Source organism: Sylvia atricapilla, chromosome 8, assembly GCF_009819655.1.
Source record: "Sylvia atricapilla isolate bSylAtr1 chromosome 8, bSylAtr1.pri, whole genome shotgun sequence".
NCBI classification, from domain to species: domain Eukaryota; kingdom Metazoa; phylum Chordata; class Aves; order Passeriformes; family Sylviidae; genus Sylvia; species Sylvia atricapilla.
The window spans coordinates 7,513,968-7,540,438 of NC_089147.1; the positions used below are offsets into that span (position 1 = coordinate 7,513,968).

The window sequence follows — 26,471 nt, forward strand, 5'->3', positions numbered from 1 at the left end:
ATATTTTACTTCTGAAAAAGAGTATATGATGCATTTGCACACTTTACCTTTTCACATAGGCTGCACTGCAACTGGTGCAGAAAGATCTGTAGATTGGAATTAATATTTTCAATCATAACTGCTTTGTTAATTTATTGACAGTGTCCATGCTCACCTTTCACTGATTTTTTTTTTTTTTTTGGTACCATTGGTGAGTGTGGAAATGAACAATTTTCTTATAACTATCTCTAAGACAACTACAGGAGTTATAACTGAAAGGACATCAGCTTTCACTAGAACACCTGAAATAGGCTGAAAAACCACTCACAAGTACACCCATAAAGTGTGTTTAGAAGATGACCCTGGGAACTAATTTCATAATTTTCAGGTATCTAGACATCTTTCATCTACTGAAAGCACTGATTAGATCTGAGAACTACCCTTTTCATTTGGATAAACTCACATTAACTTAATTCAGGACTGAGAACTAGCATTTGTAATGCATATTATTTTATTGGTAACTGGGAATTCCTGTCCTTTGTTGATTGTAAGTTCACTCTGCTGCACTGAGGTGTTCAAGTTGTACCTTTGTGTATCTATACAAATAAATGCACTTGGAACATTCGAGGATATAAATGTACCTGCTAGAAATTTACTGTCTTTGTATCAGTGTCCAGCTTGATGGCTAAGTGACTGACAAAGCCACAGGCTTTGTGCTGCAATCAGACATTCCAGATTAGTATTTCCATCCTTCCAAACAAGCATTTCCACGTTTGGACATTTTGTGTAGGATCTAACGAGGGAATTGCTGCCCAGCACTCCTCAGAGCTGTGGAGAGGGATTTGGCAGTGTAATTGCTCTGGTACAAAGGATGGAGCTGCCTCTTCCTTGAGCTGTGTGTCAGGATGTCCTGTGCTATCACCTGATGCAAACTCTCCCTGGGAGCTGAGCTACAAATTCTGAGAGGGACAGGGTGATCAGGGTCGTGGTTGTTGGTTGTTACAACCTCCACATTCTAATCCTGCTGTTGCACTTTGTCTCATTTGGGATATAAAATCCTGCATGTCTTGAATTTTTCATAGCATCTGTCGCAGGCCAGAAGTGCAAAGTGGCCTCTTAAAAATGGAGAAAAATTACCTACACTGAAGATGGTAAAACAAAATTCTGTATCCTCACTTTGAAAAAACCTGAATCTTAAATGCTTGACATGATTTTTGATTGTTTATTTGACTATCTGGAACATTTTCATGTACCTACCATCAAAGAAAAAATGTGATAATTTATGATGAGAATATGCAGGAGAATGGGGCTTTCTAAAAATCTGTTTTCATATCACTGTTGATGGATGGAGAAGAATCAGAAAAAGCATCACTGAAGCACAGTATCAGGGAAACAGCATTTGAGCAAAGCTCTAGTTGCCCAATAACAAATAGTGAAAGTTTATTACAGAATTTCTTAGTACTATCCTGACAGAATAAATTATCAGATTATAAAGTTATACGAGCTTCTTAGGGGACAATATTTATCCCACAGGTAAGGATTACTGGAATAATTTACAGATTCCCTCATGAATGAATTATGCATCCTTGTAAGCAAAATGTACATCACAGACGCAAAATTTCCATGCACCACTGCTGCTGGGATGCAAGCCACACTTGCTTCCTAAGACTAATTTCTCTTCATTAAAAGGAATTTTCACTGCACCTTGCTACAAAGTGCCACAAGCCTACAGGAAGAAATCACTGATCCCTGCTGGCTGAGAGTACCAGACGTGAATCATTGACTCCACTGTGGATGGAAAGACATGGACATGTGTGTGGGAAGAAGGAATTAAAGCTCAGGGCCAAGATCTCTGCAGGAAATCCTAAAAATAGCCAGACTTAGAAGAAATGTGGAGTAAGCTTTCTGGTTTCGGTGTCAAGTCACTTAGTAAAATTAAGATTTGGGATGGAGAAAATCTGAATTTATCACAGCTTTGATTTTCCTGTTACTCTACAGATCCTGCATATTGCCCAAGTTCAGAATTACAGTGTCCCATTTCAGACACCTCTCATTTTAGGCATGCCAGACTTTGCCTGTAGCAGACAGCACTAATTAACAGTGTGGGAAGGATGGATATTGTGCATATATAAAGGGCAAACTGAAGAAAAGGCTTAAAGATAAGGTGGTACTCTTAAAAAAAAAAAAAGCTTCTGAATGATTGGTATAATTTCAGTAACATTTTCTTGTAAAATACTTGTAAAATACTTGTAAAATACTCAGTTTCCCCCTCCATCCCTCAGTATCCTACCCTTCTGCTGTACCTGTCTTTGCACAGGTATAATCTAGGGGACTAATACAAAGCAACCAGAACATGTCTAGAAAACATGACCTTAACCAGTTTGGATGAACTAGGATTATTTTGATATAGTGAAAGGTGATAGAGTGTAAACAGAAAAACAAAAATGTCTGCAGAGAAAAGGAAGGAAGGAAATAATCTTTTTTTCTGTGCTCATTTAGGGCATGATAAAAAGTAATGGGCTTAAATCATGGCAGAGGAAATTTGGGTTAACCATTAGGAGAGCTTTTCTAACAGGAATGTACCAGGGGAAAAAAATTCCTAGGTAAGAAGCAGAAAGTCCATTTTTGTATGCTTCTATGAACAGGTTAGACAAACATCTGCCAGAAATAGTTTACATGCAGCTGATACTGCCATGAACAGGGGAGATGGGAGTAAATGATCTCTAAAAGTCCTTTCCAGCCTTATTTTTTATGATTCTGTAATCAACTTTGAAAGGAGCTTGGCATCACTCCTGTTGAAAATAATGGGAGCTTGCAGAGTGCTCTGTAATGGCATTCCAGATTTCCTCCAGTACAAACCAAGGTGGAACTGTGTGCACTTCAGTGGAGGCAAGTGGGACCTCGAGCTCCAGTAGCTGCAAGAAGGGTGGTAATTTATACCTAACTGCATTTGTCACACTCAGTATCTTGCATTGCCAAGGTCTTTAAAAAGCAGAATAAATTTGATGCCTCTTTCAGGCCATTCTTCAGATTGTGTTCTGAATTGAAGCTGATGAGTAACTGATAATGTTTCTTAGGTGGATGAGTAACTGCTTTTAATGCACTGTTTCACATAAATTAGAGCTTTCTCTACTCTAAATATTATTCCGGGCATATATTCTTAAATCATCAGAAAACAGTAAATGAAATGATGGATTTTAATTTTAATCTAAGACATCATTTAAAGCTACACATAATTCTTCTCCCATATCAGTCAGAACAATGCTCTGACACAGCTCAGGATGTGCTGCCAGTCATGGTTTGCTGTTTTCTGAAAAACAACCCCCCATTATTTTCATCCTCTACATATACAAATGCAAATGGAATTTATTCAAAGGTTATTTCTTCAGCACTCAAATTTGAAATTTAATCATTACAATCTCCATAAATTGTGAAGAAAATTTCATCTAAAGTTCACATTTATACTTAGATAATTTTTTACTTTATTACCAGGATTCTTTTGTTGCTTCTCAGGATAAGATGCAGCCTATTCTTGAATTTAATGTGTTATGCCATAGTAGTTTGTAGTGTAACTTGTTATGCCTTTTGCATACTAATACATTTTCAGGTAACCAAAGTATCTCTACAAAAACTTCATTGTGAGAAGTGCAATGTGCTCTCAAAGATTCTTTATCTATTCCATCACGATGACTAATCAGTTTTTCTCTATTGTGGACAAAGATTCCTGCATGAGTATATTTGACAGGAATCATTTATCTGCAGAAAGAAAACAGATTAATCTGCTCTTCCCTGAAAAAAAAACCAACCCAAAAGCCAACAAAACAGAACAACAAAGCATCATATATATTTAGATACTGATCTGAAATTTCATCAACAAATAGTGAAGAAGAGTCCTTATTCTTGACTCGAGCATTTCTGCTGAGGCAATGCAGGAATCTGGAAATTAATGAATGGTATTATGCACTAAACCATGCTATGAACTATTGCTTGGGTTCTTTTCTATTACACTTGCAACAATGAATCTGAGAACAACCCAAACATTGTTCATTTATTCCCACAACATCCTGACAAAGTAGCATTCCCATTTTACAGAGAGCACAGAGAAAGACCACGTACCCACAAACACACGGGGATCTGGTTAGCAGAGCAAGGACTAAAATCTACTCTGGGTGCAAATTCCAGTAGATGCAAGTCCCCACAAGAATTTTCTCACTTTTTGATATGGTTAACTACAATCAGCCAGCTAAAACTTCCACCTCCAGTCAGGGAAACTGTTTCACTGTGGAGCAAGTTCTGCTGAAGCCACTGTTGAGTGAGAGGCAGATACAGCCGCAAACACTCAGGAAGGGGAAGGGTTGGGGGGGGAATGGACAACACAAGCCTGAAGTACTTTTGTACATGGAAAAGTGGCCTGAATGATGCTCCCAGGGACAAGTCTGAAAGCCTGGAACTGCAGATATGGGTTTCATGCTGCTACATCACTGTCAGAGGGAGAGGGCAAGGAAGGTTACCCTTTGATCACTGCAACCCAACTATTCTGCCTTCCAGGGTTTGCCCTGTGGCAAGGCACCAGATATTCTACATCCCACTTATAGTCAGATGCATTCAAAAGAAGCTGAGGACAGTGAGTGCTTGACAGAAGACGCTTCAGACTGTGTATCACTGAATCGTGAATTAAAAGTTATAAATATATATATAAATAGTACAAATTAAGATAGATAGATACATTGTCATTCTAAACCTACCTTGATCATTTCATCTTGAGTCACTCTCAATCCCTAAATATAGTTTGCCATTGTCATTTTCTTTTTAATTTTTCCCTGACACCCTAGCATGTTTTGAGCACTCAAGCCAACTTTCTTGAAATGAAAGACTTAAAAGTGACAAGAGTCTTTTTCAGCCACTGTTCAGATCCATACTTCCTGTTTAGGAATTTGGAGGATTCACTCAATACTAATGTTTTTCAGACTCGAACATTTTAGAAGAAGTAGGTTTATAAAGAGGGATTCTTTTAGATGTGATTCACATAGTACTAGTTTAAAATGTTCCTTTTTTGGCTGGATTATTTTGTCTGCCATTTCCCCATATTAACTAGCTATCAGTCATTTTCAAGCTCATTTTCTCCAGTATGAAGAACATATGCAGTTTAGTGTGTGACTCACTTGCCAGGTCCAATAACATCCACAGAAGCCTCGTTTCATCTCATGTTTTAATAGATTTAACTCATCCTTGGATTTTTTAGTTTGGAATTATTTTTAAATAATTCTTTTCAACAGCCTAGTTTTATTTTATGGACCTGCTAATTTTGTATGCCCAAGCTTATTCCTTTTCATTGTTTATATTTACTGTGTTTTGTAAGAAAGAGCAGAAAAATCAGCTTCCAACCTTTTTTGTTGTTGTTGGTTGGTTGGTTGCTATTATTTTTATTTTTTTAACCTAAGGAATTGCAGATGTGATTTGAGAGAAACCCACCCATCTAGTGCTAGTAAAGAGTAGTGCAGGAATTTTTGAAGTGGCTCTGCAGTCAGGCATGATTCACCAGGCTGAACATGTTCTGACAGCCTTGCTAGGCTCCAAATCATTCCCAAAACAGCATTTGGTGGTTTCCACACTGTTCCCCATTCCATGTCCCACAAAGACTTAGTCATCTGGAGGCACCATTTAGCTGGTGCTGTGTGTAGGCACAGTGCCACACTCAGATGCCAAAGGATGGCGCAGGGAGATGCAGAACTCAGCCCTGGACTTGTTCAGGCAGCACTGACCTGGATCTGCTGCATCCCTACAGGACAGGAGCTGACACGTGGATCTCTCTGGAATATATTCCTTACACCTCTCAGCTCCAAAATTATGAACCAGAACTACCCAAGGCACACAAATAAGAGAAGTTGAAAATTTATCACAGTAAGAGATTTGTCACAAAATGAACAACCCTTCTCTAAGAATAGTGACCTAACTGACACAAAGCCAGGGCTCTCAGCTACTTGTGGGTGCTCCGAGTTAGTATCTCTGCTGGGTTCAGATTAGTTCCTTCAAAAGGACATTCCCAGTGATTTTATTGTTACAGAGCAGTTCACCTACAAACAGAAAGGATGTGGGCAATAATTGAGTTCACTGTTGCAAACTCATGTTTGCTACAGGAACTAAAGGATCCCTTTAAGATGTATTTCCTCATTTTGCTATTCAGTTTTACTAATGGAAAGATCTGAACTTGAAACCTTACTTCTTTTTGTTTGTACTTACGACAGTAATTGAATACATAGAGCACGAGAGGAGTTCATTCCCCATCCCTCATCTTAAAAGTGTCTTATACTTACTAATAATATTACTTTATTTGTGCCCATAAGCTTTAAAGCCTTCCACAATAGTTGTGCAATATTGATTGAAAGGGGTTAGATCAAATTATTCCAGAAATTGAGCAGCTCCAAACTTTTAAGAGCTACTTTCAAGTAAGAACCGTCCCTATCATGCTTTTAAACTGCTAACAACAGAAAGCCCTGACATTCTTCTGTCAACATTTTCCTGAACCACAAATTGCTCATGCATTAGAAATTCACTTGAAATGGCATAAAAAGGCTGTGAAGTAAATGTATTCCTGAAGCCTGGGTCTGCAAGCCAGTGTAATTTCAGAAAACACCATACAGGCTGTAAAGACAGCAGATGCAAGGACTGAATTTAACTACATATGATAACTCAATTTATTTTCTCTGTAGTCTAGTAACTCAATAAGTCTTTAGCAGTTTTGTAAATAAACAGATGGATGCCATCAAACGCCAAAGAATGATAAATCTGATTGGTCTCTGTACAATTTTGGACAGCTTTATCCCAAAAATAGGCAGTAGGAGCATCTTGTTCCAAGAGTGTGATAAAATAAACGTGGGAAGGTAGATTATGGAAAATTGCATTGTCCCAGTAATGAACAAAACTTTCCATGATGCCAGGACTAAGAATCAGGACAGATCTCAATGTAATTCTTTTTACTTGACGATTGACTTCTGTTGATTAAAGGAAAATAATCTGCTTTTCCAGGGATTCAATGTTAGAGTAAGGAGAAATAGGTGATGGGACCCCTGCTGAAAGATTTAATTCATATATAACTTTAACTTTGAAAGGTTTATGGTTCTAATTTAGCTGTAAGCCATCTGCTCCACATAGTATGTGTTGACTGAATATAAAACCAGACCACCAATTTCACATAGGAAGGACATTTATCATCCAGTGTGTCACTTGCACGGCGATTTGTTCACTTTACCTAATTTTGCACCTCTAACTAGACATCTGTTAAATCCCCAAAGTTCAACACCACAAAGTTTAAAAAGGTGCTCTGTTAGGTTGAGGTGTACATTCACATGGGCACCACTGATGCCTATTTTCCATGCTTTCCATGTAAGAAACACTGTGTCTTTGTGCTGGGAGAAGGAGAACAAGATGCTGCTTTACAGCATTATCTGATCATCAATATTTTCACTTGTGTAAAACAAATCACATTATTAATTTTTTTTCCCCCATGAGATTTCCATTAAAAAGTACATAAGTATTGTATAAACCCCCTCAGCAAAATTCTGAAGTGAGAACTCCCCGTGTTTGTTAGTTGCCTTTGTCATATTCTTTTTTCTTTTCCGTTCCTTTGTCGAGGTCTGTATCATTCATGTCAAAAGAAGAAAAGCTCACTATGATTTCTTTCAACAAGGGAAAGCTCAGCCTTGCAAAGGGCCTAAGGCTCTGCCTGGGAGACAATCAAATTTGAAGACCTAAGTTTACAGCTTTTTAAATTCAGAAAGCCCATGAAAATGACTAAAAAGCATCAAGCAACAAAGTAGGCTGTCGTTTGCAGGCAAAGACCTGTTACAGCCAAATAAGAATTGTCAAAAGTCAAGATGAGTTAGACCTTGCAAAGGTTTAGTAAAACAAACATCCAAGGATTTTCCCTGTATATAACTAATAGGCCAGAACAGAACAGAGTCATTACATAGCAAGAATGAAGAAGAGATCAGGTATTTTCTAGATACTGTCCCAGGAGTGAATTTGAAGGTTTTCAAGGAGGGAGATAATGTTTATCAAAGACGGTGCCATCAATATGGATAATGGAATGAGGATATGGAAACAGAAGAAACAGAAGTTTTATGAAATGACATTAGGGTAATCAGAACACTAATTCTGTAAGAATACCAGAAAACAAAGGCTGGTAACAGGGAAATTTAATAATCTATCATGTCAGATGCATGCAAATTGAGAACAGTAACTGCTGTTTCTTTCAAACTAAATATTGTCTAGATTCAAGGAAAAATATATTCAGTTATTTACTGGTCTATTAATCAGACTCTGCTATGAGGTACTTTGCTAGAAGGAATAATTAAAGGCAGGTAAATGGAAAACAGGTCAAAATGCAACAACATTTCATCAAAGATCACGCCAGAATCCCCTGATGGTTTTATACAATACATTAGATGATTTTCTGGGGAAGAATATGCAGAATATTTTCTAGATTTCTGGAATCCTATAATGTGAGAATTTATCAACAAATTATCAAAAGAGAAGACAGAGAAGTTATGGAGAGTGAATAATGAATGACATGAAGGAGAGAGAACAAAGAATAATTTTGAAGAGAAAGAAGGCTGATGAAGGTATAACACAGAAACAAGAGTCACACTTTTTACTGTTCATTTTTGTTTTCATTAAAGAGCTCGGCATTAGCGTAATTAAATTCAATCATGGCAAACATCACTATGTATCATCAATACAGAGAAGGCTTAGAATATAATCCATAAAGAGATGCATGACCCCCAAGGACTTGAGGAATACACATGCACTCAGATTGAACAGCAAAATTCAAAGCCATGTGTTTTGGAAACAAACAGAAACTTACACTCTAAAAGTTTACAGTTCAAGGAAGAAAATGGCTGCAGAAATATCAAGTTGAAAAGGGGGAAAAATGTTTTTAAAAAGTAAATGTTAAAAGGAATACAGCAACAAAATTTTAATGCCGTTGGGCAATGCCAGATGGGCTTTCACATGGCACTTTGAGTACAAACCTGGTCATGCAAGGTAAAAAGAGATGAACTGAGGCTAAAACTGGGACAAAGCACTACAGAGGTGTTCAGAAAACTGAAGAACAGGTTTAGAGCAGACCTAATTTGCCTTGGCAAAATGAAGGTGGAGACAAGATCTGATTGTTTAAAAACACTGTGGGTGATGGATGAAAATAGCAGAGCCCCCAGTACTGCAGCTGATGGTGGGCAGGCAAATGTGGCTGAGGGATGGTGTTTCTTTCCAAGTTAGAGCCTTTGATCTGAAGGTTTGGATTCTGGTGCATCTGTTTGTGGCCAGAAGATTTGGATCATGAGCATTCATCATTGCTTCTCCTTTGCCATGACAATAGGAGAGAGGAAACCACCAAATTGTCACCTGGATGCAACCTGGGAATAGCTCAGACAACCTCCCCACAGAGATGAAGAGTGTTCACAATTTTACACCCTCTTCAGACATTCCTTCAGTTCCCTTTATGCAACTAAAGCTGCAAAAACCCCAAAAGAAAAAAGTATTTCTAATACTCTGGAGAAACTGTGACAGTTTTAGATTGAAAAATGAATAACTAGTTGTCAAAGAAATGTTCACAGTACTTAACAGTTTTTATTAATATGTCTCATTTTATTGAGTCCCTCTAGGGCAGCAAATCCAGTGATAAAGTTGTAAAACAACCATCTCCACCTCCTCTATTCTCCTGCTCTCTCTTTTTTTTTTTTTTTTCTTCTCTTTTTACTTTTTTCAGCTGATGGCTGCACAGCATGCAGGTTTTACTGTCCAATCAATAAGATACTTTTGCCAAGATGTGTAGAAGCCACATTGCTAACATTATACTGCATGTTCTTCATATTAAAATGTTTATGTTCTTTCCAAGTATATTCTTCAGAATTTAAAGGAATCAAGTTTCTATGGCTAGAACGAGGAAGAAGCTAATCCATTACAGAACCACCTAAAATTATGTGAAAGTGCAGACAAAATCAATGCCTCATTCTTCATCACTTACAAAGCTTTCTGTGCTAAGAACTTCTCTACCTTTCAATTAGACTTTATCCTGCACATTGCAGAAGTAACAGCCCTGGGTTTGGGCTGGAGTAGGGGTGGTGGTGGCTAGCAGGTCTTATTATCTACTTTGTTTTTGCTATTGCCATAAATATTTTTTAAGTAATCATCGGCACCATCTGCCACTTACCACTGTGTTCTTTTCACAGTGTCAATACCATAAACACAGTCTGCTCCCTCAGTTGATGCAGTGCAGAAGGATGGCATTAGGCAGAAAATAGTCACTCCAAAAATAGGCCTTACTGCTCAAAAGGAAGAAACTCCTTCAGTAAAATGATCTTGGGAATAGATGATTTCAGTTTACACCAAGTCTTAGGGCTATTTTGTTAAGGATCTCCAGCTAAGAGAAAAGAACCCTGAATTTTAGAGTCTCTCAGTGTCAGTAAGTTGAAGTTACTGCTTAATATACTAATTAGGAGTTTAGCTTTAGTTGTAGTCATTAAAACTCCTACAAGGACCATTTTGATTTTCTCCCATAACGTTAATGTTTTCTATTTTTTTTTTTTTTTTGGAGCATTGAACTAGCATTATGTTGGTAACTAATATGGAGTATCCCTCAACACAATTACCAAAATTACACTTCTATACAAAATGCTCTTGTCATGCCTTTGGTTAGAGAGAAAGATTAAACCCAGTCTTCACATAGTCTAAACAGTAAAAGGAAACTCAAATATTTCTGTTCCCAACTGAGTCTTTTATAATATTCCAGCTTATCTGTAGAACTTCTGGTCAAATGAACATGACTGTGCAACTTAGCATAATAAATAAAGTGTCTGACTCACCCCTGTGTTTTAGCACAAGTTCTGCACATCTGCACTGTTTCTGTGTAATACACAGTTTCACTTATTTCCAGTAGCATGTCGGCATTTCAGAGGAAATAAGAGAACTGAGGTTTTTTTGGTTTGATATTTCATTATTTGAAAAATCTTGCTAATCGTGATGGGGGGAGCTGTCTCTTCTAGAGGTGCTGTATAGTTAGTTTTGCTCAGCTTTTTATGTTTCTCTGCTTACACGCCACTTTATCCTACCTAAACAGTACTGATAGATTATAAATATAATATACACTTTGGTGAATCAATGTCAATATAACAGCAAATAATGAAAACAAGCAAATATTCTGTCTCCAAAATTACAAAGGGGAAACAACATTCAATCTAGACAAATGGATTGTTACAGAACAAAGAACAGGATGACGCACAGAAATATGTTTGGTTAAATAAAAAGTTGGACCTTACTTTGTAGGGCCTGATAAACCAGCTGAGAAAAACAGAATGCAGAACTATGTTTGCTCTTATCTAGACATCTATCATTTTTCAGAGCTCCTTTTTTCCTTTTGCAATATCAATTTTAGGTTTCTTTTTCAGATGTGTGAAATCTAAATAATCAGTTGGGAATATCTTCCTGTTTCTATGTCTACCCTCAGTTTTCTTCTCCCCACTCTCAGTATTCACAGTTTTTCTTCACTAAAGCAGAGATTCAACCCTCCTCTGTGTGTCTTAATGACAGTGTATTTTCTGCTACATCTTTTACTTAAATTTTTCTACAGGAAAATCTATACTCATCCTTGTAGCACTACAGACTTTATTGGGTTGTTTTGCAAGTAGGAAAGGACTGTGCAAGCGAATGTGTCTGTAGCAGGTAGAAATTTATGAGACTTACATGCCCCAGTGTATGTCTGCAACCAGTTCTGCACACTGAGACAGGTACACATATGAAGCCATTCTACAAATGAAACGCCACAAGCCATGGTTTTGTTTCCAAGGGTCAGAAAAATTGAGCAATAAAATTAAATATAATACTCTATAAAATCTATTAGTTAATTCATATTTATGTTAATGCGCTTCTTATGATATGCATTAGTTTTTTGTGTTTTAATCAGAGAAAATTATAAATACAATCAAGAAAGCCTTGTTACTGTTTTCAACCAGAGCTAATTGTCTTGTAGAACACTTAATGAGTCATTATTCATTATGATGGTGAGGACAGGAAAGGCAGATGGCATGGTAGTTTTATTGATTCTGTGATCCTACTGGAGCTTGCTGATTAAGTAGGATTGAACACCACAGTTAGCACGACCAGAATGACACAAAACTCTGTTTTGAGTCAAGGATATCAGGAACTTTGAGACAGCACTGTTCAGAGGCCTGCCATTCTAATTTGTACTCATAACAACAGAATATTGCACAGAGTCTTCCATTTCGGCTTCCATTTAATTCCCAAGTGCTATTTTATGGGTTAAGTTAGATTCACCTCATCCAGTGACAGCCATGGAATTGTTAAAGATCTCCCAAGGTTTAACAGAGACACTCATTTGTGCACCTCTGCAGAGACCATTCAGCTCACTCCCTCAATAGGAAATTTACTCTACTGGGTGCTCTATAAATTTTACCCTCTTGGTAGATAGGCAAGTGCTGCAGTGTGAAAGTAAAATAACCTGTAAATAATTCAGAAATTACAGCCCTTGATTCTGAATTATTTTGAAATGGTTTAATATTCTCATTTCTCTTTGTGCTTTACAGCACAAAGTGGCCTTATCCCAGAATGATGCAAACATTGTTTTATAAACTTATAGCAGAATAATTCAATACCTCCAAGCATTGGATTTAGTTAGCTTTAGTAGTAATGATGACATGGCCACAGTTCTTTTAACAGAATTTATCACATTACCAAGCTGCTCTTTCTGTATTGCCCAATATATCACCAGAGCTGTATGAAGACCTTGAAGGAGTTATTCTTGGGCCTTCCACTGCTGATAATTCATAGGCACCTTTTTCTGCATCAAGTTATATACTATTCTCTTTTTTCTGGTCTAACTTGTTTTGTTCAATCCCCTTTGCAACATTTAGTTCTTTCTGGTTGCAGCTGATGTCATTATTAGATCTGCTTTGATATTAAGAAAAGTTTAAGCTATTTAAATCACGAGGTCAGACATTACAGCAATAAAAGATGATCTCTAGCTTCCAGTGTATCATAACACTTGCAAGTCACATATGCACTACAATAATTGGGGTTTTTTTGGACCCTCTAATTTTGCTCTGACTACACAAGTACAATGCAGTGAACAAGATAATTGAAGAAGGAAGAAAGCACACATACTATCAGTCAATTCGACCTGAGAAATTTCACTTAATGTTTTGCATTGATCATTGTGATTTATACTTTGTCTCTAATTTCTTTCACTTAAAAACAGTTACTTCAGTTACTTCAGAGAAGTATAATTGACTTGTTAACTTACACCAAAAAGAAAATGCAAGGATTGCTGTGAAACACCTAACTCACCATGATGGCAACATGTTGTGACTTTCCAGATTTTCAGGATATTTAATTCTACAAATAGCTGCTCCATTGACAAAAATCCCTTTATAAAACACAAATCACAATGTCACAATGAATAGTGTTTCTTTTTTTTTTTTTTTTTTTTTCCAATAAATTCATTTTTATCAATATTTTGACTGAATCTATGCGATCTATCTACATAAAATCTATCTTAAACCACAGATTAATTTTAAGCTGTTTAAACTGTTTAACTTGCAGCATTAGGACTGAGTGCTAAACAATGTTTTTGAAAGTCTGTAAAGTTGTGAGCATTTTCTGCAGGAAGCAGAGAACACACAGATCTGCACTGGGACATATGGTCTCTCCTAGAGAAGTTTTTTGCCATGCATAGCCTTTGGCCAAAGCCCACCATCTGTAGCTTCACATTCTCTTCCAGCTGCTAGTAAAGGTGAAGTATAGAACATATGCTGCACAAAGAGTAACCTTTACATTAGGGTTTAGCTCATTCATTGGTTTGTTTTTTTTTTTTTGTTTGTTTTTTTTTTTGTTTTTTGTTTTTTTTTTTAATATTCAGAGACATTTTTCAACAAAGTATTTGTTAATGTAAAACTAAGGAAAGTAAAACCCAAATTCAGAGCTTAGAAAATTAGGGATACAACTAAGAACTCCAGTGGAGCATAGGTCAGTTATTTATGTAAAGAATTTGCTTTCTCAGATTTGGAGAAAATGGAGGACAATAAAAATACAGGCATCCCCTTCTTACTTTTGGGTCGTATGTATACAAGGAATGAATCCCACACTCTCCCAGTGTGAACTGAGCGTGAGTATCATTGATGTATCATTTAAACAAAGGTGCTTGACACGCTGTCAGTTTTATCCTAGAACGATCCCAACGAGCTGGAAAATGGCTGTGTGCAAGTAATAGAGGATTCTAATATTACTTGGCAAGACATAATTACTGAACACACGACTTCCACCTCAGTATCACTGGTTTTGTCTAACTTAGCTCATAAGGGAAACCAACTGCATAGAGAATGTGTGTTCTGCTCAAAGTTTCCACATAATTTCCAAAAACTTGGCAGTGTTCACAGCATCTGCTCCCAGGCAGCCCAGGGAAGAAGCAGCAGGTAGTGCTGCAGGACAGGAATGGAGCGAATTAGTAAAGCTACAGGTGTGCCAACAAACTTGCATAATAGCTCCTGCCTGGCCTAGGCATGCATACATCCGTGAGCACCAGAACTCATCGTGCACAAGAAAAAAATGATTATAGCCACATAATCTAATACACTCTAATGGCTGAACCAGTGTGGCTGAACACCTCAGGCATTTCTATTCATTTCTGACCCTGAACAAAGTGAAAATTGTAGGACTAAATCATTTATATATTTTGAAACACTAAGTGGGTGACAGGTACCATAATATCAAATGTAAACCTATAATTTCAAATATATGCCTACATAGCTGGTGGAAGGTAAAGCAACGAGAAGACAGAACATAACAGGAGGACAAAACATGTTCAAAAAAGAGGTGTATTCTTTCAGGTATAACAGGTTGACAAACATGCAGAATGACACATCTAATGTGTTGTTGAGCCCAAGACCTGTTTCAAAACACGTATACTGTCTGTGCTTTACACACAGCAAAGATCAGCAATTACTTTTTAAAGACTCCTTTATATGGTAAATAGAAGCTGATTATGAAGAAACTAAATGAATACATTTTTACTGTCAAGATGCACATCACAGGTAAATTTGAAAGCAACCAAAAAAACTCCCACCAAAAACATTTTAAGCTTCAATTTCAACAATTACTTTTAATTTCCTTTCATAATGTTTTTTCTTGTTGCAAGACTATAAACACCTTCATTTCTTTTTCATTTCCTTAAAACATGATCAGGGAATAAGCTAAACATCCTTCCTCTCTCATTGCTCTCTTCAGAGCACTTACATTTATATATTTCTTCCAGGAAATGTATTTGACAAAGCATCAGTAACACTTTTATTTTCATAGCACTTCCAAAAATGATATTCCAAGCTATAAACAGCATTTTAAGAACTAAGCCCTCATCTCAGAACTCAGAGGGAAAAAAAATATAACACCCCTCATCCTCAAAAAATGAACTAAAACTCCCAAATAAATAACAGATAGTGATCAGGCCAAAAGAAGAACACCCAGCTGAGCTTATTTCCAACATAAGTCAACTCAGTTTGCCCTCATCATTACTCAATACTTTTTAATCTCTTAAATGGATTTTTGAAGGTTAAAAGGATATATTTTTTGGCTCTTAATGATAAAAGTTAGCCTGAAAGCATATTTTCTGGTTTATTCCTGCATTTTGGGCACACACCATGCAGTCTGCTATTTCTTACAAAGGTGTTCCTTTTTGCTCCAGTGAATTCTGAATGAGTAAACTGGTCACATGTGCAGTGTCACATTACTGTCCACACTTCCTTGTCATGGGCCTTTCATATTGAAGGCAGTTATTTGAAGGGTTTTAAAGGTACCTCATGCTTAGGAAGTGTTTTATGAGGATGTTTTTGCACAATGATCTAGCAGAGAAGGTAGGTCAACACAAGAAGCGCTTCCAGATAATGCAAGTGCTACTTTAAAATGAGCTGGGATCACTTCCAAAGTGAACACCTCCCTACAGAAGCATTCACCCACACAATTCCTGGTTTTATCTGACAGGCATTCTGGGAAATACTAGTATTTTAATTGAGTCCCAGCCAGCAAAGTCTTGGGATTTATGGTGCAAACTAGACTGCACTAAATTTTAGCCTGAAGTGAAAATACTCACTGGTATTCCCTGTACAGCCTCATTTACAGCACCTTGAACTGAAACCATGGAAGAGGCTGCATATGAATTTTTTTTTTTCCCTGAGAGACAATGTTGGAGCATATTGACATGCATGCTTCATGAAATGTGGCTGGCTTAATCACTGGACTTTTTATTTGGACACGACACCAAATTCCCAAGGAAAATGAAACATTGGGGATTAAACTTAACATCAGCTTGACCAAGCAGCTCCTGGTATCCACCTGCTGCGCCATTATTTTGGATCTGTGAGGGCGGTTTTGCCCAGGCAGAGGGTGCAGAAGGAGACAGACACAACACCCAGCACAGCAGCCTTACCTGACTGCCCGGGTGGTGGGACCCCTGACGCTCCCCTGGGCAGACACAGAAACACCGTCAGCACGGCGGCTCTGTTTCCTGAGCACGGCTCCACGGCAATCGGCTTAGGAGCACCCTGGAAAAGGAAGACACCCAGGTTAACCTTGGAGATTTCCATCCCATTTTCGCTTGTGCACCTTCAGTTTATTTTAAGGCAGAGTGGGAAGATGTTTTTTCCTAATTATTTCTCTGCATTCAAACAGATTGTCCAAACCACGTTAATCGACTCAAAAGTGGGCTCTGACAGCCCACGCTGCAGGATCCAATCAAACGAGAAAATAAATCATCATAAAGGCAACAAAATTTTACTGAATTTTATGGCTTGCTAAATGTAATAATATCAAATTAAAGCTTAGAAAACAGCAAAATCTTTTGATAGACACATTGGTATCTGAGAGCAGCCAGCTTCCCCATCTCTATTAAAAAGTATCCATGTGAAAGAAGTCTGCTCCAACAGCATCCATTACCTGGCCTGCCTAATGCCAAAATGATAAAATGAGAGCAAATCTATATTATAAACCAATAGCTAAAGACAGTCAATCCCTCTTGAGATCCCCAGACCAGGAATTCTGCCTTCTCTCTGTCTGTCCTGCTAAGGAAATGATTTCTTCAAGGCAAGACATTCCTGATTCTTTTTGCACATGCAAAAAAATAGGTGCAGTGCTACTATATTTATATATGCTTAGAAACGCTCTGAAAATGTTGCCTGTGTGATCATCACCTTGCTTTATCTTACATAAAGCTATGATAGCAGTGGTGTTGTTGGCAGGAGGTTTGTGCTGTTACCAAACTCTCATTAACTACATAGATGATTTCATTTGCAGTTAGCTTTCAACTAAATGGTTGCTACCATATTGTTCTGGATTTACCAAGTACAATAGGAGCTGAGAAAAAAAAGCAAAGCAGTCCACAAAGGCACAGAATAATAAGCTTTTAAGATGAAAATTTGCAATGCATCCACATTTCCATGTTCCCAAGTTTTGTGTTCACTCAGAGATAGGCATTTCACTTTTTAGAGCTTGAACATTCAGTCAAGCACTAAAGATATTTCTAAAAACATTAGGTCAAAATCAGCATAAGCATTTCTTTCTTTTTCTGTTTGTAAATTTTCTAAATGTCTGTCATGTTCCAAGGAAAAATATGAGTTCGACATTTTGATTCAAAATTCAAAGCCGGAAAACTTTCTATTTACATAAAAATTGCAATGTATACATAAATGTCAACTGATTCCAGTATTCTAAGAAAAATTATAGTTTAGCCAAGTTAAATACACTGCAAAGTACTTGATACAAGGAAAACAAAGGCACTTCCATCATGTAAAGCAATAGTCATTTTCTATTTTTCTACCTCCAAGTAACCAACAACATTTATTACTGCTCAGTGAAAAATAGATAAACATACTTTTTTTAAAAAAAAAAACCTTAATGGTCATATTTAAAAGACATTTCTGTAGATTCTTTTAAAGTGACAGCATTAAAGAACTTGAGTAAACAATGAAATCTAATTTAAAATTACCATGGCATAGGGAATGACAACTTGCATTCACCAAAACCTTCACCAAATGTTGAAATAGAAAAATAAAACCCCAAAAGCTCCAGCTGGTGTTACTAATGCAAGCAATAGAGCAGTTAAGTCAATATCCCTGACTTGTCACAACAGCAAATCAAACAACGGTTTGAAAACACAGAGAAAATAAAATCTTCATTTTAAAAAGTAATTCAGAACATTTTATGCAGACACACAACTGCAAGGAACAACTTTGCCACTATGACTTTTAATTTGGTGATTATTTTCTTATAAATACAAATGATAATATTTTCTTTTGCTGCGCAATATAAACCCTTTGATCAACAGGCCTCATCCTTCTCTGTTTGAAGTTTATACTAATGCTCTTCAAAACACAATTGGAGGAAATGATTTCTGATAAATACTCTTTCAAAGGACTTCATCCAAAAATAAAATACAGTAAGAATTGTGTGCTTATTTATTCTTTATAAAAAATTATGACTGCAAAAGCAAGATGTCTTATCTTACCTCACATCATTCAGGTTCCCTAGCAAAATAACACAGTAGCATAGAGCAAATGATAATAATTTAGATAGCCTAAGGTTTGTCAGTTGTTTAAAGATAAATACATAACCATGAATCAAAGTTATTTCACAGGGACATAACATGTTCTCTGAAATGTGCCATTTATGATGCATTTTCCACGGGTTTTTTGGAAGAGATAAGGCACAAGTTTGTTTGCCCAAAGCAGTAAGCTACCATGATTTACTTGCTGGAATTATCTTTTTTTCCTTTTCCCTTTTACAGAAAGTGACTTACATATTTTGCCAAAACCTCAAATGACAATCACAGATTAATAAAACTTTATCAGTGGAAGACATAATAAACAAACACTTCTTTGATAAACTTTTACTCCTATATTCTCTTTTTTCACACACACTATGACAGAAAGAGGGATGTCAGCTGGGAAGGTGAAAAAGAAAGTGGCAGAAAACTATGAAGGAATAAAAAGATCAAAGCACATACGTTATTATTGATGGGGAAAAAAGAAGAATAACGCAGAGGATGTAGAAAGAAGAAATAAGTGGAGAGGGCAGGGATTAAATCAGCCAATTAAAAAAAAAAAAAAAAGTTTTATCCACAATTTCAGTGTGTATTCATCCATTTATTCACAGAAAATAAGTATCAGGAGTCATCTTCATGGGTTCCTAGATTTTTATTAGAGAAAAGGTTCTACTAATCTACTAATCTACTAATCTTTTCCTGAAAGCCGTAAAAAAGCCAAAGTTCAATTGTCTGGGGAGTTTATGAGGAAATACCAAGCTTTGGGAAGATTCTTTTGGATCTGTTTCTGTAAGAAATAAACTTGGGCTGACTTACTATTTTTCCTCCACAGGCCAGATGACAATATTACCATTGCTGGCAGAAAAACGCAGTGTATGCCATGCTCATGCTTTATAAAAGAAGGCAGAAAAAGAGGTGGGTATATTCATTAAAGTATTGAAACCCCCTGCAAATCCTGCATTATTGTATTTGTCTGTTTGGGAATAAAAGAGTTGATCAGCTTTAAGAGTGCAGAGCAAGGAGAAGCTGGGAAGTGGATTCTGTCCCCTTTGGGGGGTGGGATGGGCAGCAGACAGCAGTGGCCTGAAGAGGTGAGAAGAGCAGGAGAACAACGACTCAGGGAATGTTCATGGAGCTGCTCCAAGTGTTCAGCATCTCCTCGGGCAAAATGCAGTGAAACTTAAGGATCAATTTGTATCTATGAAAACATTTAATACAGTGAATATGGGAGGATGGCAAGTATAAAGTGTTTTGGTTCTATCTCTATTCCAAGATGTGGTGCCTCTCAGAAGTGCTATAAAACTTTTGATTTTCAGTACTAAGTAATATCTCTCTATATATTTTCTTCCACATTCTAAGTTAGGTGCATCCAATTTTTAAAAGTGCATTATTATACCATAAGACAAATACTTCACATAAGACTAAATGGCTCCAAACTCATGCCAAAAAAGCAATTAGAAAATTGAATCAAGGAATTAAGGATTAATGTGAGCATGTTACACCTGTCAGAAGCAATAAGTATTTTGACAAGAACAGAATAAAGTTTGACAGTGTGCACAAATACAGATCTGATATATAAATCAAGTATTAAAATGCAAGCAGCTATGCATTAGTCACAGTAATGTTTCCTAACTAAAATGGTCTTAGTAGTACTTACAAGAATTCAGTATAAATAAAACTCCAGTCCTTCTTAAAACCAGCTTGAATGATACTTTTTATTTTATTAATTAATGATGCCAATTTAAACTTAGTTTTTAATCGCATTATTAGAACAGCATTAATCTGGTGAATTCCACAACTGGCAAATAAACAATCAAATCTTTGTTGCCACTGGAGTAGGACCAGACTCAGAATGTAAACAGCCACTTTTCTGGATTTTTAATGTGCAAGGCTTCAGAGGGGAAAAAAAAAAAAAAAAAAAAAAAAAAAAAAAAAAAAAAAAAAAAAAAAGACTGCGTCTTTGAAGAGGTAAGAGATGCAGAAAAGGAGGAAACATAAAATTCAGACTGTTATATTACAAGTATGCACATCTTCATTTGCTCTCAGCCTCTGGTGCTTTTCCTAAAGTCTGGTTATTTTCTGAGTTACTTGATTTATTTGGCATACACAAATCTCAGATTCCAAAATGCACATGAGTACCCATGTTGGATTTTGGTCAAATTAAGATGCCTACATGCAAATTCAAAAGCCTCAAAAACCTGTTAGTCTGACTGTTAGTATGAAAAATTTCTCAAGATTTGAAAGTCGTCAGTACCTGCCAGGCACATTTTGGTCTCTTCAATGCCCCCTCAGGATTCACTGGCATTCCTGCAGCTGCCCTGGATATAAAGCTTGATCAAGATAGCTGTTCCCAAAATATCCCTATCCAATTAGGATTTTACGTTGCAGTTGTGGCCACTTTTTTTTTAAAACACAGCTGAAAACAGAGATTAACTCTGTTTTTCATGGTAAGAGGATGAACCCTGGTTACCCTGTTCTGCTTTTACTAAATGCATGTTTGAGGTGAAATTCTCTGATCAATAATTAAAGATGAAGTGTCAAATGCTGTGATTGTTCTGACCATTTTCAGTGCAGTAAAGGCAGACTTCTCAGTAGTGCTAAGAAAGAAAAGAAAATTCACCCTCTCAAAATCACAGAATTCCACTGATGTCATTTGGCTGGGGCTTTTCTTGGCCATTTTCCTGCAGAAACTCCACCTGTCCCTTGTGCAGCTATCCTTCCAGGAGAAGGATGTGGCAGACTTCCACCTGCAGACAACCTCCATCCCATCTCCACCTGATCCTTTCCATAGTCATTTACCAAGAGAATCAAACCCAGCAGTAATGCCAGAGGAAAGAAGCAGCACTGTCTGCTCCTCCCAGCAAAATCCCACCACTTTCACAGCACTTGCCTCAAGGAGAACCTGGCACTTCCAGAGTGCTGGAGCTAAGGAAGAACCTTAGCCAGAAACAAAGCCTGCCAGCATCACTGCTGGTTCTGCAGACTGTCAGTGCTACATCACATTATATTCTAAGTGTTGGGTGAACTAATGAACTAATGCTCATTAACATACTTTTGAGTATGAGCTTCCCACCCACCCATAAGTTCTGACAATTTTCTGCACGGATTTACTCGAAGAGTAATGAGCTTTAATGATAGTGCAACTCAAGGAAAAAAAAGAAAAAGAAAAAAGCTTTCACAAAAAATAATTTGTGTGAGGGAGAAATACACTTCAGCAAACACAGAACAGAATAAATAAACAAGGCTGGGGTACTGAACATCGCTTGTGGCTGATAGAGGAAACACCAGTTCTTCATATGACTCCAGGGCTTTACAGAAATTCTGAGCATCTACAGAAGACTTTCATTTAATACATCACATAAAGTTCCTCTCTTGCAATTAGCGAGTGGAAAGCTTCACCTCATTTCAACCTGTATGAATGGCCCAGAGCCCGAGTGTCCTCAGCACTTTGAGTTTCTGCACTGCACCTTCTTTTGCCTGAGGATTTCTACATGATTTCTAGTTTTGGCTAATGAGGCCCCACTAACCTACGGGAGATACATAACCACATTACAAACAGTAGCAAAACTTTTTGGTGAATTTTTTGTTGTATCTCATAATTCTTCTACCTATACTGGAAGAGACTCAAGACAACCACCTTGTTTCTGTGATAATGTCATCGAGCTGCTCCAGTTTACTGGGAGGACTCCACCAACACAATTAGCCCTTCAAAATGTACACGTTTTCCCTGAAAACTTCTATCATGTCCAATAAAGCTGAGATCAACAGGTTTATTGATAATTAAATGCACCCCAACAAAAATTACACTAACATTTCTCATTACTTTTTTTAACAGCAAATTATCTTTCCATTGTAATTCTGCCCCACTGTTTTTGCAGAACACAAACCATTAATTTCCTTGTTTCAAAATAGAAATGGAAGTCTCAGACTATACTGGAACATTATTTTCCATAAGAAAAACAGTGGAAATGAACAATGAATAGAATACATTATGATTACCAAGCTGTTATTATGGCCCCAGTGCACAAACTGCATTGTTATCCTTCGATTTATTGTCTTGCTTCCCTATCTCAGCTCTAACAATGATAGAATGCTTTTTTTCATGCAGTCTTTTCTGAGTAGAATATGGTTGTTAGTTCTGTACTGATCTGAAATATATATATTAGTCTTAAAATGTTTATGCTCAGAAAAGTCGTATTTTAATTATAAGAACTATGTTTATTTGCAACAAAGTTGCTCTCAGTTAATCTAGTAAGGGATTTAGTTTCAAAACCTAATACTATGTCATGTAGCATTTCATTAGCAAGAAAGATGTGAATTGACATTCTGATTAAAACCAATTTATCAAGACCAAGCCACAGGAAACACCTGCAGATGCATTCATTTTCAATGGGGTTTCCAGAAAGAATTCCCTATCAACTTTGCTATTCAACTTTTGTCCTACTGCCCAGAGGTTGCTTTTCCTGAACTGTGACATCAGTTTTGGAATTTTCTTGATTTTCACAAGTGGCTGAACAGAGCACAGATCATTGAAGCTAAGTTGTTAAAACATCAGGCGGCTGCAAGGAACATTGATTGCATTTCTTTACCTGTGTTCCCCTGTATGCAGTTCCCTGTGTCTTCTCACTGTTAAATAAACTTGGTTTTATGTTACTATTACACCCTCCCCATTAATGAGGGTAATTCCAGGTTAATATGGAAAATATTGAACATAACTTAGAGCGGATGGTGAGTGTAGTAGTTGTACTGGATTACTGCCAGAGATATCCCCTAGAGCTTCCAGAATATTCCCCTATTAAGCTCCATGAGTCTGATTAAAGGCTGGCAGTGACAGCGTCCAGTTTGTGAAAAGAAATTTATCTTGGCAGCATCCAGGTAGATCCTGTTGGGAAAAGCACCTGAGACTGTGTGTCTGTGGCATATACCAGGAATCATGTATCCCCAGGTACCTTCCTGTAAATTCTTCTGACTGCCATCCTGTAAGGCAAAGTGCTGCTGTGCAGTGAAGTGATGCTAATGGGCATTTGTTTCCCAGATGGGCATACCTGCTGGATCTCCAAGGATTAGAAATGAGAAGTAGAGAATTCTATTATTCCTTTACAATTCAGCCTTAAAGACTCATCTATAAAATCTCATTTCCCTGGGGATGAATGAGTGACAGTCCATCACTGTTTGAGCTTGGGCTGATCACTTAAGAGCAGAGAGCCCCTCCCATATGCCACAATGGGTTATTCTTACCCTAGACTGCCTGTGGAAGTGAACATGGTCACCTCAGAGCCACTACTAACCTTACAGGGTTGGGAAAGATAAAGTACAAGGCACAATTTATATTCTGCCTCACCTGCAGGCTGGCAGTGTGGCTGTGGTAATAGGCAGGGGTAAGTGTGAGCACAGTACAGTTCCTTTCATGGGGAACAAACAAACTGAACCAGCTGAAGGCTTTTGAAATGTCCATGAGGAGCCCAGAAGGGCTGTCCTTTGCTCAGGGGGGTGGACCATAAAGTTTCAATCTGTCATTGTGACAATGAAACTCAGACAGAAGGCACAAGTTCTGACTAACAGTTACCTTTTGTGACTGCAGAGACCTTATTCCTGTAGCACTGCAGTGCCCTAGAGTCATAAAAGATGAGGTTTGATCATCATTTAGGAGATCTATGCCAGACGTGAGGGTTAGGAAAGGCAAGTGTCCTGAAAGGATTATGCTGTATTTTGCATTTCTTGCAAAATTGGAAAGAAAATATAGTACCCTGTATGTCATCCAAAATACAGTGTTAGTGAACTTTTCCTCAGCAATGCCTTTTCTCGTTCTTTTTAACCTCCTGGCCACTTGCAGGATGCCTAGAGAATGATAAATTAAAACATTTCTACCTGGAATCGTAATAATAAAAAAGAGAACTAAATCAAGACATTGTGAAAACTAGCTGTCAGCAGAAGGGATTAAAGTGCAAACTTGGCAATATTCTTAATGCAGGAAAAAAAATGTTAATGGCACCAGAATAACAAATTACTTTCTATCATGACAACTTACACAGATCAGAGAATAGGGAACGGAGGGAGGACACAAACCAACGTCTGAAATCATGACATAGCTTTTATTTTCATCGTCCTTCCCATGGCCCAAGGACAGCTGTAAAGTGTGTACACCAGAGCCAAAACCATTCTGAAACAAATGATCCCTATTTAAGATTTGAGAGTCTGTAGAAGTTTTCATCCCAGTGACTGCATGTGGACATTGTGGCTGCTCAGGCAGCAGGAAGAGCAACGTTAAAGAAAAGATTTCTGTCATCCAGGAAAAAGGTATGAGATGGCAGCAAAAGGGAGCCCAGTTTTGCTGAATTATATGGTGGTAGCAGCAGCATGTGTTAAACTGCTTTGGCAGTGGTTGCTGCCAGCAAGGGGAAAAGGGAGAGGGCAGGTTGGCAGGAGTGTGAAAGCACAAACCAGCCCTTGTCTAAGGTGTTACAAGATGCGTCTCACTCTCCTCTCCTGAGGACCTCCATCACCTGCTCTGACCATTCACCAATGTGAAAACATAATTGAGTAGGTTTTTTTGCTCTAATCCTATGAATTAATTCAAATCCTAAATATCAGCTGCTTAAATCAGCTCAGCACTCGAGTAGCAGCAGAACTATTTTGATTTACACTGGCTGCAAATCTGACACTATGGTATTCATTTATTAATAGTGTCCTTGAAAAATCCTGCAAATAAATTCAAGCTCAAGTATTATCACTTAATGTTGCTTTCTAAGATGCTCCCCATCAAGATTGTTAGTACTTACTGTCCTCATATTCAGAATATCACTAAAAATGCATCAAAAAATGGAAGCTACAGGATCTAATCTGACAAATAATTAGACACATGAGAATTAGTGCTTGGAGAAACTTTGCATTAAAGCAAACATGATTACTTGCATGAATGAAACTATTTAATCTTGTTACTCATGTTAGCTCAACATATCTGATGGAATATTCTTTTTTTTTTTTTTAAAGAGACACATTTTTTACTATAAAAAAGAAGAAAAAAGACTGCTCCATTGAAATTCTAGAAAACCTTTATAATTTTTACTAAGCCACTATAGATCTACAGTATAAAGTATTTGCTGAACCCCACTTAAATGGGGTAAGTAAGTGGGTCTTTTTGGGGAGGTTTTTGGTTTTTTTTCATTTGTCTTGCTTTGTTGGTTTTTGGCTTTTTTGTGTGTGATTTTGGGTTCTTTTGTTGTTGTTGGGGGTGGGCTTTTTTGGTGGGGGCTCTTTTTTTTTTTTTTTTCTTATTTTGTTTGTTTGTTTTGGGGTTTTTTTTGCTAATATACTTCAAGCTGATTACACTCTTGGGCATTGCTAACTAAAAATGAGTGCTATGGAAATATAGCTCAGCTCAACTCACCCTTCTGTTCAAGTCATATTTCCTATGGCACAGCAGAACTTTTAATTATGTCATATACTTATTATTCTCTTCTATAAGGTGGTATTCAGTCACCACCAACAAAAATCATAATTCACATTAAATTCTACAGTCCCAAACTTTACTGCATGAAAGTATTTATCTTGCTTCAGAAATGTTCTCGCTTTAAATTTTACATTGCAAACTTTAGCAGCAGTGATGATGATTTTAGAATCTTATCTTAAAAAAAAAAAAAAATCTTTTTCACAGCAGACTGACCACCTTTTTGAAAGAGTTTCCTTGAAAATTCACAAATCTGTGAACTTTTCATTGGAGTTTCCATTGGAGCCTTGCATTCCATTAAGATTCGTCCATACGTTTTTCATATCTAACCAAGTGATTTTTCTTCCCCTAAGTTTATGCATAAAGTTTAAATCACTGACAAGACTAAAGCAGAGTAATGTTTGTCCTATACATCAGTCAACAGAATGGTATAACACATTTGCTTTT

The 26,471-nt window shown here is 37.2% G+C and overlaps 1 protein-coding gene across 1 annotated transcript in view; it reads right to left on the bottom strand.

The window, feature by feature from the left end:
• ATRNL1 (attractin like 1) overlaps positions 1 to 26,471 on the bottom strand; it is a 430,796-nt gene that overhangs the window by 31,817 nt on the left and 372,508 nt on the right. Inside the window, exon 28 of the mRNA XM_066323527.1 lies at positions 16,469 to 16,583. Coding sequence (XP_066179624.1) covers positions 16,469 to 16,583 — 115 coding nt within the window. The remainder of the gene's footprint in view (positions 1 to 16,468; positions 16,584 to 26,471) is intronic.